General features: G+C 45.4%; 1 protein-coding gene across 3 annotated transcripts; it reads left to right on the forward strand.

The window, feature by feature from the left end:
* Nucleotides 1–352: 352 nt before the first annotated feature.
* LOC139163129 (zinc finger protein 182-like) lies at nt 353–12,532 on the forward strand. 3 transcript variants are annotated; one of them, XM_070744097.1, is made up of 2 exons: nt 353–424; nt 9,311–12,532. In XM_070744097.1, exon 2 carries the CDS (start codon nt 9,738–9,740, stop codon nt 10,938–10,940), a length of 1,203 nt encoding a protein of 400 aa, XP_070600198.1. In that variant the 5' UTR covers nt 353–424; nt 9,311–9,737; the 3' UTR covers nt 10,941–12,532. The 3 variants fall into 3 exon arrangements, with proteins under 3 accessions (XP_070600198.1, XP_070600197.1, XP_070600196.1); XM_070744096.1 differs by lacking the exon at nt 353–424 and adding an exon at nt 6,694–6,824; XM_070744095.1 differs by lacking the exon at nt 353–424 and adding an exon at nt 6,694–6,820.
* The last annotated feature ends 1,667 nt before the right edge of the window (nt 12,533–14,199 follow it).

Consider the following 14,199-nt stretch of genomic DNA (forward strand, 5'->3'; position numbering starts at 1 on the left):
GTGCTGCCCCTCTCAGCAAACAATTCTTAGGTTAGGGTTCTATATCAAACTCAAAAAGGTTTAGGGGCAGATCCGTCATGGAGAAAAAAAATCTTGATTGATAGAGATCAAAAACAATTGGCTGGCATATGATGAAAGGGAAAAAAACCCTTTCAAACACCTTGGGTGGGAAAGATCTCGGAGGAATGTGTTTTTCAGCCATCTTGTCACTAGATAGCGCTATACAAATGATCAACACACGCACCTACATAGGTGCCCATAAGTATCTTGAGTTAAAAGGAATAGGAACCATCAAGTATTAAATTACTAGAGAGGATGCTGGAGTAGAGACGACCAGAGGCATTTCCTCTTCCTCTTCTGGGAGGATGATGGCAGACAGGCTGGCACTCTTGTTTTTCCCAGGATCGCAAACAGCTGCCCGAAGGTGAGTTGAGGACAGAACGGAGGAAAGGGCTGGGAGAAAGCCAGGCTGCCTGTTTACTCCTTGGTGTAAAAGCAGTGAAGCTGCTACGTTTTCATTCCGACCCCAGATTTAATTCCTATTGGTGTTCCAGGCTTTAAAACTGGTGCTTACAATTTTCTGTGGATTGGGAGATTTTAAAAGGTCTCCTTAATGGTAGAATTGAGTGCTTGTTATTTTATAAATACTGTATGTTGTTTTCTTAGCAACAATATGGGACTTTCACTATTGGCTTCTGGGATTTTTTTTAACCCTCCAAAAATGAGATTTCTTGGTAGTGTCCCATTTGTATATTAACCAGATTCAGCTCTGTTTAAGCCTTAAACAAGGATCTGGGGAGCCTAAATCCCTGGTTTTAAATATAGCTATATGCTCAGTCGTATAGATAGTCCTCATTTGCCACTTGTTTAACAATCGTTATGACTGAAAAAGGAGACTTATTTATTTATTATTTTATTTATTAATTGGACTTTTCATTGGACTTTTATGCCACCCCTCTCCGAGGACTCAGGGCAGCTTACAACATATAATGGAACAATATATAACATCCTAAATTCAATTAAGTTAAATTTATAATCTAAAAAACACAGAAAACCATAAAAAGATAGTCATTCCCATTCGGTCAATTTACTCTCAACACATTCATCAGCCAGGGGCTAGAGTCTGCTATCCCCAAGGCCGGCGGCATAGATGAGTCTTAAGGCTCTTGCGGAAGGCAAGGAGGATGGGAGCAGTACAAATCTCTGGGGGGAGCTGGTTCCAGAGGGCTGGGGCTCCCACAGAGAAGGCTCTTCCCCTGGGCCCCGCCAAACGACAATGTCTAGTTGATGGGACTAATAATATTATTATTATTATTATTATTATTATTATTATTATTATTATTATTAATTAGATTTGTCTGCCGTCCCTTTCTGAAGACTCAAAGCGGCTCACAACAACAATACATAATACAAATCCAATGATTAAAAACAAAACAGTTAAAAATCCTTAATTTAAATACAATCATTTATTTATTTATTGGATTTGTATACCGCCCCTTTCCGCAGACTCGGAGCGGCTAACAACAGCAATAAAACAGTATATAACAAAATCCAATACTAAAAACAGTTAAAAACCCATTATATAAAAACCAATCATACATACAGACATACCATGCATAAAATTGTAAAGGCCTAGGGGGAAGTGTATCTCAGTTCCCCCATGCCTGGCGGCAGAGGTGGGTTTTAAGCAGCTTTCGAAAGGCAAGCAGGGTGGGGGCAATTCTAATCTCTGGGGGGAGTTGGTTCCAGAGGTCCGGAGACGCCACAGAGAAGGCTCTTCTTCTGGGTCCCGCCAAACGACAATGTCTAGTTGATGGGACCTGGAGAAAGCCAACTCTGTGGGACCTAATACCATATACCTGATCCTTGAAGGTGTGATTGCCACGATTTTGGTTGCAACAAATGGCGCACAATGATAATGGTCACAACATTCTGCAGTTGGCGACCACCATTTGCAAACCTCGAAACTCGGAAACTCCCAGGTTTGGTGTGGACAACTGATACCTGAATTTGAGAGAGATACTTTTACCTTTTTGCAAAAGGGCTTCTGTAAGTACATATTACCAAGTAATCCAGGCAAAGGAAAAGTGTTTAAGAGTGGCAGGGGAGGAGCTTATATAGGGTGCAGAAACATGATACGTTTATTGGGCATGTGTGACACATCATAAAGTAAGTGATCAAATTAAAAGATACCATTTATGTGTAACGTGAACAATAGAAAACTTTGATTCTAGATAAAATTCCACAAGTATCAAATTTGTGGCTTAAAATACTTCCTTTTCCTGGCCCAGCTTGCACAGTTTAAACTTGCAAGTGTATAGGTAGTCCTTGACTTTCGTTTATTCATTCAGCAAATCAGGTCTCTCCCCCGCCCCACCCACACACTGTCCTCTACATAATGACTGCAATGGGGTGAGCCAGGATTGCATGGGTGCCTTGCTTAATGACCAAAACAACTTAAGGATCATAATTCTGGACTCAAATTGATATTTAGACCATCGTGTAGAAGCTGTATATGAAAACAAAGCATTCATAAATGTTTAGCACCCAGCACCTGGCTAATCTTGTGCAGCTAAATTGGATCTAACTCTAGTGTTCAATCTTCCCTCATTTGCAAAGGAACGTTTTGAGGAGTTATCCTGCCCCTGCAAGAACAGTGTTCCCTGATAGTTCTAATGGACAAGTATGAGCCAGCAATGTGCAGCCAAAAAAGCCAATGCAATCCTAAATTGGTATTCAATCTATATCTACCGTGTTTCCCCGATAGTAAGACACCCCCGATTGTAAGACGTATCGGGGGTTTCAGGGGGGTCGGCTAATATAAGCCGTACCCCGAAAGTAAGACATATGTCTTACTTTCGGGGAAACACGTAGCTGCGCGCCGCCTCCTGCCCACGTCTACTCTACTCATCGTAGCTCCTACTACCGTGTTTCCCCGATAGTAAGGCAGTGTCTTACTATCTTTTTACCCCCAAAAGCCCCACTGTGTCTTACTTTGGGGGTATGTCTTACATTGTCCCAGGCACCGGGGCCGGCTCGTCTTCGGGCGCGGGAGCTGCCGGAAAGGAGGCGGGCGCCGACCTCGACGTTCGGCGGGTTGCGGGGAGCATCCCCTCGCCGCTCCCGGCAATGTTTCTCGGCAGGGGAGGCCAACTCCGCGGCGACACGGACGCTCGGCTGGCTGGCTAAAGGCAGGTCAAGGGGTGGATGGGCAGTCAAAAAGGGTGAGCGGCCACCGCTGTGCCCTCCTTCGCCCGCCTCCTTTCCGGCAGTTCCCTGCGCGCCCCTCGCCTTCGCTCGCCGCGGCGCCACCGCCTCTTCCCCTGCCGAGGCTCAGCTGCAAGCGGCTCCGAGGCGAGCGGAAAGGAGGCGGGCGAAGGAGGGCGCAGCTCCGGCCGCTCGCCTCGGAGCCGAGCGGCCTCACTGGCCGCTTGCAGCTGAGCCTCGGCAGGGGAAGAGGCGGTGGCGCCGCTGCGAGCGAAGGCGAGGGGCGCGCAGGGAGCTGCCGGAAAGGAGGCTGGTGAAGGAGGGCGCAGCTCCGGCCGCTCGCCTCGGAGCCGCTCGGCCTCGCTGGCCGCTTGCAGCTGAGCCTTGGCAGGGGAAGTGGCCAGCGAGGCCGATCGGCTCCAAGGCGAGCGGCCGGAGCTGCGCCCTCCTTCACCAGCCTCCTTTCCGGCAGCTCCCTGCGCGCCCCTTGCCTTCGCTCGCCACGGCGCCACCGCCTCTTCCCCTGCCGAGGCTCAGCTGCAAGCGGCCAGCGAGGCCGCTCGGCTCCGAGGCGAGCGGAAAGGAGGCGGGCGAAGGAGGGCGCAGCTCCGGCTGCTCACCTCGGAGCCGATCGGCCTCGCTGGCCGCTTGCAGCTGAGCCTCGGCAGGGGAAGAGGCGGTGGCGCCACGGCAAGCGAAGGCGAGGGGCGCGCGGGGAGCTTGGAAGCAATGTCATCGCCCCCCCCCCGCAATACTGTTTATACCGTGTTTCCCCGAAAGTAAGACATATGTCTTACTTTCGGGGTATGGCTTATATAAGCCGACCCCCCTGAAACCCCCCATATGTCTTACAATCGGGGGGGGTCTTACTATCGGGGAAACACGGTATTACCCTCCCTCCGTCTTTCAGGTTGTCCCCACCTCTTCGGTACCTTTGACGCCAGCGAGGCCCCTTCCCTTGGTTGCTTCCTCCAAGCTTGGCCTTCCGTGGGAAAAAAACCCCCTCCAACAAAGCCGATCGTTTGTAATCCCCCTCGGTTTAAAGTCCCCCAAGTTCTTCGCAGCGCGGATTTCGGCGAAGTCCCATAATCTCCGGGATCTGCGCCCTGAGAGGCGGGAAGAGGAAACGAGGCGCAAGGCAGCAGCGCATACGTCGCCGCGTCTGCAGGAACGGGTGGTGGGGTGCTACAAAGGGCGGCGCTTGAAAGCCACCACGGCGCCATTGTTGTCCTCACGGCGCAAAGCCAAACAGTCCCGGATCGCTTGCTTCCCCAGCCAGCAAGCCGGCTGCCTAGGAAAGCAGCGCATTTGAAAAACGCACGTTTTTCAAATGCGCTGCTTTCCTAGGCAGCCGGCTTGCTGGCCGGGGAAGCAAGCGATCCGGGACTGTGTGGCTTTGCGCAAGCGCCGCCCTTCGTCACGCCCCACCACCCGTTCCTGCAGAAAGCCTGGGAAAGCGGCCAGCAAGCCGGCTGCCTGGGAAAGCGTTTTTCAAATGCGCTGCTTTCCTAGGCAGCAGACTTTGCTGGCCGGAGAAGGGAGCGATTCAGGACTGCGTGACTTTGTGCCGTGAGGACAACAACGATGCCGCTTAGAAGCAACAGTGGCCGGTGCCCTCCCACCGGGGCCCCAAAAGTTCACACCGTCACCGCTAGGGAAGCTCCAATATAAGACATACCCTGAAAGTAAGACATAGTGGGGCTTTTGGGGATAAAAAGAAAGTAAGACACTGTCTTACTTTCGGGGAAACACGGTAGTGAAGTACTGATACCTCTCTATAAAGCCTTAGTTAGACCACACCTACAGTAGTGCATCCAGTTTTGGTCACCACACTATAAAAAAGATGCTGAGATGCTAGAAAAAGTGCAGAGGAGAGCAACCAGGATGATCAGGGGACTGGAGACCAAAACATATGAAGAATGGTTACAGGAACTGGGCATGGCTAGTCTAGCAAAGAGAAGAAGAGCTATGGGTGACATGATAGCAGTGTTCTAGTATTTCATGGGCTGCCACAGAGGGGGGTGAGAGGGGTGAGCTATTTTCCAAAGCACCTGAAGGCCAGACAAGGAATAATGAATGGAAACTGATCAAGGAGAGATTCACCCTAGAAATAAGGAGAAAAAAGGCAACACAGTTATAGGCTGCATTAACAGAGGGATAGAATCAAGATCACATGAAGTGTTAATACCACTTTATAAGGCCTTTGTAAGACCACACTTAGAATATTGCATTCAGTTTTGGTCCCTACGATGCAAATAGGATATTGAGACTCTAGAAAAAGTGCAGAGAAGGGTGACAAAGATGATTAGGGGACTGGAGGCTAAAACATATGAAGAACGGTTGCAGGAACTGGGCTAGTTTAATGAAAAGAAGGACCAGAGGAAACATGATAGCAGTGTTGCAAAATCTCAGGGTTTGCCACAAAGAAGGAGTCAACCTATTCTCCAAAGCACCTGAGGGTACAACAAGAAGCAATGGGTGGAAACTAAACAAAGAGAGAAGCAACTTAGAACTAAGGAGAAATTTCTTGATAGTCAGAATGGTTGATCAGTGGAGCAGCTTGCCTCCAGAAGTTGAGAATGCTCCAACACTGGAAGTTTTTAAGCAGATGTTGGATAACCATTTGTCTGAAGTAGTGTAGGGTTTCCTGACTAAGCAGGGAGTTGGACTAGAAGACCTCCAAGGTCCCTTCCAACTCTGTTGTTATTATTATTATAACTTTCAGACAGTGAGAACGATTAACCAGAGGAACAGAAGTTGCCTTCGGAAGTTGTGGGAACTTCAGTACTTGAGACTTTCAAGAAGTGATTGGACTGCCATTTGTCAGAAATAGTGTAGGATCTCCTGCTTTTGGGGGGTGGGGAGGGTTTAGACTAGATGACTTACAGGTCCCTTCCACTCTTAATCTGTAATCTGATTCCTCAAGGGCAGAGGTCTTCAAACTTGGCAACTTTAAGACTTGTGGACTTCAACTCCCAGAATTCTCCAGCTAGCATAGCTTTAGCCATAGCTGGCTGGAGAATTCTGGGAGTTGAAGTCCACAAGTCTTAAAGTTGCCAAGTTTGAGGACCCTTGCTCAAGGGAGATGCGGTTTCTCGTTCCCTTTTTGCATAATGTCCCCCCCTCCTCCAAAAATGCTTTCCCTTGTTTTTTTTAAAATTTCTTTTATTTATTTGTCAAACATGTATAGGATAGTAGTAGTTTGTATAAGTAAAAAGTAACTATAAAAGAGGCCAGTAGGACAAGTTCTAGCTTCTTGCATAAAAAGTTTCTAGCTCAGATTGATTGATTGATTGATTGCTTGATTGATTGATGGGTGGATCGTGGAAGGAACAAACACCCGCGCTTAGAAAAGCCGTCAACGCAGCAGCGACATCGGTGGCTTATTCAGCACCGACATCCAATGACAGAGGGAGCGACTTGAATTGAAAGGTGGTGAAACCATCCAGTATCGAATTGCTAGAGAGAACATAGGGGGAGGTTAAAGAGGAGCCAACTTCCTCTTCCGGTTCATCCATGGGGAACGGTGTAGGTATGGTGGCGGCTCTCTCGTTCCTCCCGGGATGCAAGCAGCAGCAGCAGTAGTAACAGCAGGTCGGAGGAGCGACCGGGAGTAAGTAGGTTTCCTCCAGAGCAGAGAAGCAACAACTAGGCTGAAATATATCGGTGGCTGCTTATTCCTTCTCTCCCCAAATTTTATTCCATTGCCTTCAATCTTCTGCTGGTTGGGAGATTTTAAAAAAAATCTCATTCATTTTGGGGTTGTTGCAATTTATTCCAGAAATTTTATTTCACTCTTCCTGCATGATTTGAAAACGGGTCCCTTCATTTGTCTTCTGGTTGGGAGGTTTAAATATCTCCTTTCAGATTCCAGCGGTGCTGCCCACTTTGAAAGTTTTGCCTGCAATTTTCTGCTGGCTGGAAGATTTAAAAAAATCTCCTTCGCTTTAGGGGTTCCTTGTGGATTTTTTTTTAATGAGCCCGTTTTCTTTTCAAGGCAGGAGTTTCATAGGCAAAATTGATGATTTAAATCTTGGGTAGCCTTGGGGCACCATTTCTTCTAAATTAAGCCAAAAAGTTTGAACAGGCTAAAATACAAATGTATTTTCTACATGCATCTCTCTGTCTGTCTGTCTCTCTCTCTCCTCTCTCTCTCTCATATTTTTGCTGATAATTGAAAGGGAATCTACTATAGATTAGTGTAAATCTAGTATAGATATTAATATTGTATAGATATAATATAAACTAGTATAGATATTATTTTGGGGGTGGTATAAATTTTTAATTTTTCTCCACCGCATAATAATAATAATAATAATAATAATAATTTATTAGATTTGTATGCTGCCCCTTTCCAAAGACTCGGAGCGGCTCACAACAACAATACATAATACAAATCCAATGATTAAAAACAAAACAGTTAAAAACCCTTAATTTAAAAACAATCATACAACCCAAACAAACCATACATAAAACAGAGCGGCCGAGGGGAATCAATTTCCCCCTGCCTGGCGATATAAGTGGGTTTTCAAGAGTTTGCGAAAGGCAAGGAGGGTGGGGGCAGTCCTAATCTCCGGGGGGAGTTGATTCCAGAAGGTCGGGGCCACCACAGAGAAGGCTCTTCCCCTGGGTCCCGTCAGATGGCATTGTTTTGTCGACGGGACTCGGAGAAGGCCAACTCTGTGGGACCTAATCGGTCACTGGGATTTGTGCGGCAGAAGGCGGTCCCGAAGGTATTCTGGCCCGATGCCATGAAGAGATTTATAAGTCATAACCAACACTTTGAATTGTGACCGGAAACTGATCGGCAACCAATGCAGACTGCAGAGTATTGATGTGACACGGGCATATCTGGGAATGCCCATGTTTGCTCTCACAGCTGCATTCTGCACGATCTGAAGTTTCCGAACACTCTTCAAAGGTAGCCCCATGTAGAGAGCGTTACAGTAGTCGAACCTCGAGGTGATGAAGGCATGAGTGACTGTGAGCAGTGATTCCCAGTCCAGGTAGGGTCGCAACTTGTGCACCAGGCAAACCTGGATAGACACCCTCCTTGCCATAGCCGAAAGCTGGTTCTCTAATGTCAGCTGTGGATCAAGGAGGACGCTCAAGTTGCGGACTCTCTCCGAGGGGGTCAATAATCCCCCCCCCAAGGTAATGGACAGACAGATGGAATTGTCCTTGGGAGGCAAAACCCACAGCCACTCCGTCTTGTCAGGGTTGAGTTTGAACCTGTTGACACCCATCCAGACCCCAAAAACAATACATAATTACAAACACTAGTATAGATATTCATTACCAGCAAAATTATGTTACACATATAGAATATAGTTTGTCGGCTATAAAAATTTATCTGTCTTGGATATGAGCCTCTGTAGGGGCCGAGAGGCAAAAAGGAAGGAGCCCTGCCATATTTGTGTATACCAGGATGATTCAACAGGAATCAATTCAACAGTGTTTGTGTGTGTAGCATATTTTTGCTGACAATGAAAAGGAAGGGAGATTAGTATAGATAGTGATTCGTACACACAATATATATACTGTATATACAGTATACTGTATCTGTATTTCCTGTGTGCCAGATATATTTGAAGATAACATAGAAACATAGAAGTCTGACGGCAGAAAAAGACCTCATGGTCCATCTAGTCTGCCCTTATACTATTTTCTGTATTTTATCTTAGGATGGATATATGTTTATCCCAGGCATGTTTAAATTCAGTTACTGTGGATTTATCTACCACGTCTGCTGGAAGTTTGTTCGAAGGATCTACTACTCTTTCAGTGAAATAATATTTTCTCATGTTGCTTTTGATCTTTCCCCCAACTAACTTCAGATTGTGTCCCCTTGTTCTTGTGTTCACTTTCCTATTAAAAACACTTAAAAACACTAACAATTTATAAGGCTAAGAATTTGTGATTTAGTCAAGTCCACAGGAGATTGTTACAATTATGTGAATTGAAATTAGACCTATCTAGCCTTCTGTGTGACAAACAAACCACCATTTATATTTATAGTTTTATGTTTCTTTTTTCATGCTGCTTGCTGTTTTCACACTTTATATCCAGTCATTAAACCAGGTCTTTTATCTGATTGTTATAGACAAAAGAGGATGCCAAGAAGATGCTAAGTGAGATCAAAAGCAGAACTAAAAAGAATGAATAAAATGAATCCATCATGCAATTGAAATCCTTCCGATTCCTCCAGAAAACAACAAAACACTTCATCCTTCCAGCACCTGATGGACAAGAGAGATAATTGAAGAGAGTATTAAGCTGGGGGGGAAATTGAGTATGTGTAGCTTAATGAAATACTTCCCAAAAAGATCCAGGGAAAAGGTCATTTGCAAATTCAGAAAAAGATGGAAGTATCTGGAAATCAGTGAAGAGGACAATTGGATAACCAGGTGTGGCAAGCAGTCATGTAAGACTCAATCTGTGAAGAAAGAAAGAGTAGCTTGAATGAAAACATCATCCAAGAAGGGATCCAAAATATTTCTGACCTCCTCAATAAACCAGAAATATCAGTGATGGAAAACCCCCACGGATCTACACATTGTGAGGATAGTATGGATTGCAAATCGCAACTGACTGTGCAGGAAAGGATCCACACCAGGGAAAAGCCAAATAAATGTTCCGAGTGTGGAAAATTGTTTTGCTACAGCCCACAAGCTTTTGAGGATAAAATGACTCCTACTGGAGGGAACACGTACCTATGCTCGCAGTGTGGCAAGAATAAGGACGCTACCCTAGCGAAACAACAGAAGACTAATACAGGGGACAAACTGTATACCTGTCTGGATTGTGGGGAATGTTTCAGTCAGAATTTCAACCTGTTGAGACATCAAAAGACTCACACGGGGGAGAAACCCCATGAGTGCCTCTATTGTGGGAAAATTTTCAATCGAAATTCCCAGCTGGTGATACATTTGAGGACTCACACAGGAGAGAAACCTTATAAGTGTCCAGATTGTGGGAAAGGTTTCAGTCGGAATTCCAACTTGTTGATACATCAGAGAATTCACACGGGAGAGAAACCGTATGGGTGTAAGGATTGTGGGAAAAGTTTCAGTCGGAATTCTAACCTGGTGACACATGAGAGGACTCACGCAGAAGAGAAACCATACGAATGTCAGTATTGTGATAAACGGTTCAGCCAAAATTCTCACCTCGTGATGCACCAGAAGATTCACACGGGAGAGAAACCATACGAGTGTCTAGAATGTGGGAAATGTTTCAGTTGGAATTCCCATCTGGTAATACACCAAAGGACACATACTGGTGAGAAACCATATGGGTGTCCCAGTTGTGGGAAACGTTTCAGCCAGAAATCTGATCTGATGATGCACCAGAGGACTCACACTGGGGAGAAACCATATAAATGTCCTGTTTGTGGGAAAACGTTCAATCGGAATTCCCACCTGGCGTTACACCAGAATACACACACTGGAGTGAAACCGTATGAATGTGTAGAATGTGGGAAAACATTCAGTCAGAGTTCCCACCTGTTGATACACCAGAGGACTCACACAGGAGAGAAACCATATGAGTGTCAGGAATGCGGGAAAGGTTTCAGTACTATGTCTAACCTTAGAAATCATTTAAGTTTGCATTCAGGGGAGAAACCTTTCAAATGCCCAGAGTGCGGGCGGTGCTTTACGCAATATTCCTGCCTTGCTGCTCACAAAAAGATCCATAAGAGGCAGAAGGCGATGATTGTAGAAAAGTCTTGACTGAGATTTCTAATTTTCCATTGGAAAAACAACCTAGAAATTAAGTACTAAATGTCTGGCATCATTCACTGTAGTCAAATATATCTCAGTATTAGACATGACAGAGGACAAAAGTGGAAAATATTGGTTTGGTAAAGGGTGACTTTTTGTATCAGCAAACTTACTGGATATTCCCTTATGCAGAAATCATGCCATTGTACAAAAAGGCTTTGGGAGTCATTTTTTGAATGCTGACCATCATCAACAGACCCTCTGTAGCACAGTGGTTAGAGTGCAGTACTGCAAGCTACTTCTGCTGATCACCGGCTGCCAGCAGTTTGGCAGATCGAATCTCAGTAGGCTCAGGGTTGACCCAGCCTTCCATTCTTCCAAGGGCGGTACAATGAGGACCTAGATTGTTGGAGGCAATATGCTTACTCTCTAAACCGCTTAGAGCAGTGATGGCGAACCTACGGCACGGGTGCCACAGGTGGCATGCGGAACCATATCTTCTAGCATGTGAGCCATTGTCCTAACTCAGTTCCAACGTGTGCCAGCCAGCTGAATTTTGGCTCACACAGAGGCTTTGCGAGGGCGTTTTTGGCTTCCAGAGAGCCTCCGGGTGGGGGGGAGTGTTTCGAAAGGGCGTTTTTACCCTCCCCTGGCTCCAGGGAAGCCTTTGGAACCTGGGGAGGGTGAAACATGAGCCTACTGGGTCCACCAGAAGTAAGGAAACAGGCCGTTTCCTGCCTCCAGTGGGCTTCCGGAGGTCCAAGAAAGCTGTTTTTGCCCTCTCCAGGCATTGAATTATGGGTGTGGCCACTCAGGCATGCGTGATAACATGCACACACACTCTTTCAGCACTCGAGGAAAAAAAGGTTCACCATCACTGCTTAGAGGGCTGTAAAGCACTGTAAAGCGGTATATAAATCTAAATGCTATTGCTATCATAATGCTATATAGGGAGTTTCAGGATTCTTTAACATAGTTGTCAAGCCTGAAAGTGGCTGAACTGTGGCCCTTTTCTTTTCTTTTAGTCTCTAGGGAGGTTTTGCTTCTCACTGCTTAAGGGCGAACACAGTCTGGAACAGGGGTCTGCAATCCACGGCTCTGGAGCCACATGTGGCTCTTTCATCCCTCTGCTGCGGCTCCCTGGCACTCAAAATATGTGTCACAGCCGCCAATGTGCGACACCCGTCGACACGTGGTTTATTGAGCTTTACAATCCCTGGTAGGTTTTGTGGCTCCCGATATTTTCTTTTCTGTAGGAAATGGATCTAAATGGCTCTTTCAATGTTTAAGGTTGCTGATCCTGGTCTGGAGTGTTGGGACCAGGGAGGTGGGGTGTTGTAGAGGTTAGGGGGGTGTTGTAGTTATAATAAAATTCTTTCCCCTGGGAATCAAGGGGTCCGCAGGGTGGAGACTGAGGTCATTTAGCAAGTGGGCTATATGCTGATTGGACCATGTGATTGAGACTTTAGGGGTGAGATGTGATAATTTTTTACTTTAAATGGTGGTGGTGGTGGTGGGGGAACCAGCACCAACTTAGAGCTGGCTTTCCGGTAGGGAAATGTCAATTTGATATGTCCTAATAAAAACGTTATTTGAGGAAATTGCCTGCCTCAGAATGCTTATTAGAACTGGGATGCTGTATTACTTGAAACCTTGATAATAGGTGGGCTGTACATTTCAAGGCCCAGAAATTGTTAGCCAGCAGACCAGTTGCATGAAGGAGCTTGATGTTGTAGTCAACATTTGTTGGAGGTCTCATAACTGGCTATAGCTCCTAAAATATACATTACAATTGCACACTCAGATTTACTTAACCGATGGTGACAAAAGGGAGAGTACATAAGGAGGATTCAAAGTGCATCTTTTCCAAATACAGTGTTCCCTCGATTTTCGCGGATTCGAACTTCGCGGAAAGTCTATACCAAGGTAGAAACATAGAAGACTGACGGCAGAAAAAGACCTCATGGTCCATCTAGTCTGCCCTTATACTATTTCCTGTATTTTATCTTATAATGGATATATGTTTATCCCAGGCATGTTTATATTCAGTTACTGTGGATTTACCAACTACGTCTGCTGGAAGTTTGTTCCAAGGATCTACTACTCTTTCAGTGAAATAATATTTTCTCACGTTGCTTTTGATCTTTCCCCCAACTAACTTCAGGTTGTGTCCCCTTGTTCTTGTGTTCACTTTCCTATCAGAAACACTTCCCTCCTGAACCTTATTTAACCCTTTAACATATTTAAATGTTTCGATCATGTTCCCCCCTTTTCCTTCTGTCCTCCAGACTATACAGATTGAGTTTTTCAAAAATATTTCCAAAAATATTAATTAAAAAATGCTTTGCGGGATTTTTCCCTATACCACAGTTTTTCCCACCTGATGACGTCATATGTCATCGCCAAACTTTTGTCTGCCTTTAATAATTTTTTTTTAAATAAACTTTAATAAATAAACATGGTGAGTAATAATCTGAACGGTTGCTAAGGGAATGGAAAATTGCAATTTAGGGGTTTAAAGTGTTAAGGGATGGCTTGTGATACTGTTCATAGCTAAAAATAGTGTATTTACTTCTGCATCTCTACTTCGCGGAAATTCAACTTTTGCGGGCGGTCTCAGAACGCATCCCCCACGAAAAGCAAGGGAACACTGTACTTGCAACAAATCAGTACCAGGAAAATTGGTCATTTCAGACTGAGTCCTAGGATAAGCACAGGTATCAAAAGAAACCCATCATGTGTGGAGACTACAGGTAGGCCTCGAGTTATGACCACAACTGAGTCCCAAAATTTATCTTGCTCAGTGAAACATTGGTTAAGTGAGGTCTTTTTCATAGTTCGTCACATTGAATGTCTTCCAAATTCCAATTTATTGTCAGAGTCATGTTGGTTACAAACTTTACTCAAACTGGTACTAACTTGGATAGTTTAGCAAAAAGGAGGGCCAGAGGGGACATGATAGCAGTATTTCAGGGGTTGCCACAGAGAGGAGGGAGTCACACTATTTTCCAGAGCACCAGAGGGCCAGACCAGGAGCAACAGATGGAAACTGACCAAGAAGAAATTCAACCTGGAAATAAGGAAGAACTTTCTGACGGTGACAGCGATCAACCAGTGGAACAGCCTGCCAGCAGAGGTGACCGTCCTATCCCTTGACACATTCAAAGAAAATTGGACTGCCATCTGGTTGGAGTGGTGTAGGGTTTCCTGCTTGAGCAGAGGGTTGGACTTGATGACCTGCAAGGTCCCTTTCAACTCAGATAGATAG

This window comes from Erythrolamprus reginae, chromosome 2, assembly GCF_031021105.1.
Source record: "Erythrolamprus reginae isolate rEryReg1 chromosome 2, rEryReg1.hap1, whole genome shotgun sequence".
NCBI classification, from domain to species: Eukaryota; Metazoa; Chordata; class Lepidosauria; order Squamata; family Dipsadidae; genus Erythrolamprus; species Erythrolamprus reginae.

Excerpts from the sequence above, each read along its gene's own strand:
- LOC139163129 (XM_070744097.1), top strand. The coding sequence starts at position 9,738 with ATGGAAAACCCCCACGGATCTACACATTGTGAGGATAGTATGGATTGC.